Source organism: Oncorhynchus mykiss, chromosome 12, assembly GCF_057628025.1.
Source record: "Oncorhynchus mykiss isolate SJ-2025 chromosome 12, ASM5762802v1, whole genome shotgun sequence".
NCBI classification, from domain to species: Eukaryota; Metazoa; Chordata; class Actinopteri; order Salmoniformes; family Salmonidae; genus Oncorhynchus; species Oncorhynchus mykiss.
This window is the reverse complement of record NC_143033.1, coordinates 39,808,078-39,814,254: the sequence shown is the minus strand read 5'-3', so window position 1 is coordinate 39,814,254 and position 6,177 is coordinate 39,808,078. Positions and strand designations below refer to the sequence as shown.

At 42.2% G+C, this 6,177-nt stretch overlaps 1 protein-coding gene across 1 annotated transcript; it reads right to left on the bottom strand.

Moving 5' to 3' along the window:
- Nucleotides 1-1,952: 1,952 nt before the first annotated feature.
- On the bottom strand, nt 1,953-5,100 carry LOC149979167 (uncharacterized). The gene is made up of 8 exons (XM_090192464.1): nt 4,929-5,100; nt 4,777-4,851; nt 4,606-4,644; nt 4,420-4,494; nt 4,007-4,111; nt 3,785-3,916; nt 3,315-3,602; nt 1,953-2,260 (listed from the first exon to the last, which is right to left on the bottom strand). The coding sequence occupies exons 1-8, from the start codon at nt 5,007-5,009 to the stop codon at nt 2,084-2,086; spliced, it is 972 nt and encodes a 323-aa protein (XP_090048590.1). The 5' UTR covers nt 5,010-5,100; the 3' UTR covers nt 1,953-2,083.
- Nucleotides 5,101-6,177: the final 1,077 nt, after the last annotated feature.

Below are 6,177 nucleotides of genomic sequence, written 5' to 3'. Positions count from 1 at the left end.
TCATCATTACGCACACCTGTTATCATTTTTACACGCACCAGCGCTTCATCGGACTCACCCGGACTCCGTTTCTCTTGTCCAGACTCTGTTCTTCTTTAGTTTCATGTCTATTTATTAATGAATACTCCCCCTATACTTGCTTCCCGTCTCCCAGCGTCTTTGGTTACAGAACCGTTACAGAAATGGAGATTCTGTTGAAAACCACACCTTCCCAATTGGTGTAGCAGTCAGAATCGGTGTAGGTGAAAATCCTGCAGTTCATTCTGCCCCTGGTCCGCTCCTGAGCCATGATCTCTGTGTGGTATTGTCTCTCCAGCGGAGTCTGGCATACTGACTCACTCTGGAACAAAACCACTTCATATTGTGAACACACACACACACACACACACACACACACACACACACACACACACACACACACACACACACCTTACTATGCAACATCAAACTATCCTAAACAGTAAATTCGTATTTGTTATAAGGACACTGAACAGCTTCTCCTGCCAGCCTACCACTAACTCCTCATCATCATCTCCGGCTGAAAACAAAACCAAGATGTTGTGGTCCATATCTAGCCACCACGAAAATAACATCTACTCAACTAAGAAGCATCTAACATCTTTATGTTTCAAAACATCTAACATCATCTTGCTGTTTCAAAACAGTGTTAACACCTAATTGAGCCTGTGAGTTGAGGGTGTCCAGCTCAATGCCTCCCCTCTCCTGTTGAGTCCAAACCTGCTGCTGAAGGTGTTGGGAGAGGGCTGCTGTGGAGGTGACTCTCTGAATACGGATCCTGTAAACACCATTGTAAATATAAACAAAGTAAACAGAATTCTAGCTAGCTAAATGGCATGTTTTCATGGCAAACTCAGGGATCAGGTCAAGCAATATACTGGGTGTTTATCATCATCTGCTTTGAGAGCTAACGTTATCTAAAGACAGCATCTTGCTTGTATGGCAATGCAAGGACTAAAAGCCACACAAAGGCCAAATGCAATTTACTTAATTGTAAGGTTTTTGACAGCATCCCGGGAACGATAGGCAGCCTCTCCGGTGTCGGTGCTCCAGCCGTCTGCCATGTTGTAACATTAGGAACTTTATTGATGGCTAGCTAGCTAGCTAGGTTAGCGACATACACACACGCGTGCTATGTATTCAGCAGCAGGCAATTTAGCCAGTTTTGGAATTAGTACTTCTCACAAGCGTCTGCTCGTTGCCTGGTAACAACTGTCTGCCTGCCTGGTTGGGTTTCTGGCGAGCAATACAACTATTTATTGGTTCACTACCGCCACCTACCGTGGGATACAGTCCAGAGCAGCAGAATAAACCCCCCCACTGATAACAGGTAGGATAATATCAGTACAATAATATTCCTTTGATGTAAAAAGTTTAAGAATCCCTGATGTAATTAATTAAGAGAAGAATCTGTCTCACACAAATAATTGCAATTTAAAAAGCTTTATTGGAAATTCACGTTTCAAACAGCACAATTCAAGTACAGATGAGTGTAGCTACATCAGATACATGCTAATTTAGTTTAAATGTGATGCAGTCCTCCAGTCCCAGTTCATTTCTACTCTTTTGACATGCTTCAGACCAGATGCATGCTCCACTTCAGCGTACAATGGTCCTGAATTTGCATATCAATGTGTTTGAAGCTTTTACGTTCTGCATCTCTCTGCTGTCTTTCATCTGAAGCCATATCCTCCAGGGTCTAAACAGGTGTAGATTTCCATCTCTGTGTGAGAGACCAGATATTGCAAGGATACCAGTAAGGGGCACTCAACTCTTCACTTTGGCCAAAGGAGACCTAAGACCCCAATACTAGTGACACTGCCCTAAGGTTGGTGATGTCCTTTGCATGAGACTGTGGAGACAGAGGTCTTATCTCTCTGTGGTTACTAAAGATGTCATGGCACTTATGACATGAGAAGAGGTGTTGACCCTGCTTCTCCTGGCTATATTTCCAAGCCTAAGCATGTCAATCCAACTCATTATCATAGGCTGTATGGGGATCAATATTTTTTAAATAATGCTGCATGTCTCAAAATATAAGAATGAGACCAATATATGTATTTTGCTAATCATAGTTCCTGTCTCTGAAATTACGTTTGTGTGTGTTGTAGGAATAACCAATACTCAAAATCTGTGTGTGTGTGTGTGTGTGTGTGTGTGTGTGTGTGTGTGTGTGGTAGAAGTAATAGTTGGCCATTATTTCTTTGAACATCTCAGTTTGGGCAGCAGCCACTGAAGAAACCTGTCAATCAAAAACCACAGGAGAATAGACAGTATTATAAACTGGGTGGTTCGATCCCTGAATGCTGATTGGCTGAAAGGCGTGGTATATTTAAGCAATAAGGCACGAGGGGGTGTGGTATATGGCCAATATACCACGGCTAAGGGCTGTATCCAGGCACTCCGTGTTGCATCGTGCTTAAGAACAGCCCTTAGCCGTTCTTAAGGGCTGTTCTTACGCACAACACAACACGGAGTGCCTGGATACAGCCCTTAGCCGCGGTATATTGGCCATATACCACAAACCCCCAAGGTTTCTTATTTCTATTATGAACTGGTTAACAACGTAATTGGAGCAGTAAAATTAAATACTTTGTCATACCTGTGGTATACGGTCTGATATACCACGGCTGTCAGCTAATCAGCATTCAGGGCTCGAACCACCCAGTTTATAACAGAACGTATACCACGGGTATGACAAAACATTTATTTTTACTGCTCTAATTACGTTGGTATCCAGTTAATAATAGCAATAAGGCACCTCTGGGGTTTGTGGTATATGGCCAATATACCACGGCTAAGGGCTGTATCCAGGCACTCCGTGTTGCATCGTGCTTAAGAACAGCCCTTAGCCGTGAAATATTGGCCATATACCACACCTCCTCGTGCCTTATTGCTTAAGTTTGCACTTATACATCAGAGAGCTGCTCTTTCTCTGCTACCTCATTCTATTTCTATAATTCTCTAGTCTAGTATTCCCTGGTTATGTTCCACTTCTCCCTCCTCTATTTCCTCACCTCTTCCTCAGACTCTTCTTTTCCTCTTTCTTGTCCTCCTCCTTACTTTCTCCAACATTTCCCATCTGTTGCGTCTTACTGGCCTTCTCTTGCTTCAATTCTTTTTTGGCCTTGCCCTTCTTTTTCTTATTGACCTTCCCTTCCTGAATATTTTGGACAAGGAGATAAAGTAATGTAAACTTATGGGTTCTCTCTTCTCTTGTGCTATACTAGAAAATGATTTATGCTATACTATAGAAGGACTTACGGCCAATATTCCCTTCTTGTATTTCCTCTCACCTGTGGGGCCACTCCAGCCATTTCCTGGAGCAGCTTCCTGCCTGTCTCGCTCAGGTTGGTGATGGGAGCCAGGCGAGTGCTGTGGCGGTATGGAAAGTTCTCTGTTCGGGGTGGAGCAATAATGACAGGGTTGAGAGGAGTCCGAGGCCTTGGAACATTTACTGGGTAGGGAGAGCCTACAGCAGAGGGCAGGGCCCGTAGGGCTTCAGCCAGGGTCCGGTGTGCTGAGGTCATAAGAGGAGAGAGGCCATTCTTGACAGATACAGGACCTGAGACCTTCCCTGGGCTCTGTAGGACCAGAAAGTAAAGTAACATATCAGGAAGGTGCTATGTTCAACACAATCTGTAGAAATACTTTATAACTACTCTATACACATTGCAGATACATTACTACACTCAATAAGTCATTGTCTGCATCATTTCCAATCCCCCATGTATATATATAAAAATATTTAACATGCAGAACTTACCAGGAAGTCTGACTCATCGAAGGAGTGGAGAGACAGATCGTCATCCTCGTCCATATCCCTCACATCAAGCTTTGTCACCTTTCCATTCTCAATTTTCAGCGGTGGTGTCCTCCTTTCATGATCCTCATCACACTGTGTATCAGAGTCAACTAGTCAGAGACCATCCTCCTCCCAGTGATGTCACTCAACAAAGACATGGATGGTAGGGTACAACTCTTTTACCTCAGATTCACAGTCAGTGAAGGAGTAGATGGAAAAGTCATCAGAACTGGAGGATGAGATCACGTCATCATATTTTCTCTCTATCAGCCGAGTCACCCTTCCAGACTGAGGAGACAGAGAAAGGCATGTACTCATGGCAGCCATAGAATACACTGGCATTGACCCTCAAGGAAATGTAGAGTATGTAGGCAATCCAACATGGTTGTACAAGTAGTGAGTAATACATGGGTAACTGAAAATGCAATAAATGCAACTCCCATAACATTAGGGGTGGGGCTAAAGATCTTCCATAGTACAGGATTCTTTAGCATCTTGAATGGATTATTGTCAATTCCACGAAGCCAACCAAAATGGCCATATGAATCAACAGATTGATCTAACTGTTGTGTCTCTATGGGAACAGCAGAGATGACCTGGCTGAGAGGCTCTGGATTGATGCTCCATCCATCCCCAGATGTCTGGTCCTGCCCATAGCTCACAATGATTGGCTGTTAACAGTAAAGAATGAATTCAACACTGCTTTGCTCATTTTGGCCTTGAATTGTGTATCAATAAATAATATAAGGACTGTTATGTGGTTGAATTTGAATGTGACTTACAGGCCTTTTGTGGATCTGAGTGGTCTGCACTGAAGTAGACTGTCAAGACAGCATTCAATGAGGTTAGATAGGGATATCTGCATTTGCTTTAATTCTGAGAACTGCAGTTTGTACATGCAGAATGCATAACTAATGTGTATGTGTTTTTGTTTCAGGTCAGATATGACTTACAGGCTTTGGCCTTCTGTGCACTTTGCCGGTTGGCCACAACACGGAATCAGGGGTGTTCACCCTCACTGGTTTCAACTGTCAACACAACACTCAATTTAAAATGTGATAATATAACAAAAACAGGACAAAACAAAGAAATATTTGATGTTTACCACATAAGGACGGCGTCTTAAAGCTCTTTTGATTCTCTCATCATTACGATCCATCTTTCTTTCTGAGGGAAACATTTCCATCAATTAATTGACACAAATCACATCCTGACTCACACACAGACACACACACAAAGATGGCATCCCAAATGGCACCCTATTCCCTATATATGTATATATATATATGTTGGGAAGGAGGTGCCCCAAAAGGCCAAAGATTACCTGCAACAACCTGAGTGAAGAAAACTATTGTAGAGATTAAATCAAATCTGAACACAGTTTATGTCGTGAATGAATGCATGGTTGCGTCATTTTAGGTCACAGCTTTATGACTGCGCTTAATGCGTCACAAGAAAAACGCTTGTTTGGAGCCGGACTGGTGGGATCATCTTTTCACTGGTTGTAGCTGAATAACGAACGTGATGTGCTTATTATATCTTACTGATTGAGTAATGGTTGTATCGATGGTTGGTTGGACGTTTTACATAGATAGGCCAACATTATATCAATAGGAAGAAACCAATCCTTGCCAAATGTTTTTTGTATTATTGTTTTACTTTGAGTAACATTAAGGGACCACAATGGAAGCCGTTTACTTTATTGTGTTGTCCCTGGCCTGACACGTTTTATTTAATTAAACGGTTTTTATTATTTTATTAAACTGTCCAATCAAATATATCTATATAGCTTTCTATCTAACTCATATGAGCTGTTGAGGACTCTTTGGTCATCACATTTCAGGCACAAGCCAGCAGGTGGTAGGAAGTGTCTTTAAATACAGCACTCACTGCCTTTAACGCACTTCATGATCTTCGCAACAGTATCTTTGTGGTTGTGAAAATGATTAATCCAAATGCGGAAGTCCAGTACATTTGTTTTGGTTTAGCAAGCTAGCTTCTCAAGTCTTGGCTAAAGTGTTGTGCAATATTGGATGAAAAGTGTCGTTACTGACATTTTGTATTGTGCTTGATTATCCTCTAGTAGTTTGACAAGTATGCACTGAGCATCAACATGATCACCCGAATAGTTTAGAAAGATGTGGTTCAGAGGTTCAAGAGTTTTACTCCTGAGTTCAGGCTAACATGTGTCATTGTTGCTGTCCTCATGCTGTCATCTGTTTTGTTTACTGTCACTACATATTTCGGTTTATCAGAGGATGTCTAAAGTCTTTGAACTACAGTTTTTGCCAATGGGCATGGTACGTTAGCAAGGAGGGGTTGAGTGATTTAAGAATCATATGCTCTGTAGCTAC

Excerpts from the sequence above, each read along its gene's own strand:
- LOC149979167 (XM_090192464.1), bottom strand. The coding sequence starts at position 5,009 with ATGGAAATGTTTCCCTCAGAAAGAAAGATGGATCGTAATGATGAGAGA. Across the intron at positions 4,852-4,928 it reads TAAGACGCCGTCCTTATGTG|TTGAAACCAGTGAGGGTGAA; the intron begins GTAAACATCAAA and ends TTGTGTTGACAG. Across the intron at positions 4,112-4,419 it reads ATCCAGAGCCTCTCAGCCAG|TCTGGAAGGGTGACTCGGCT; the intron begins GTCATCTCTGCT and ends CTGTCTCCTCAG.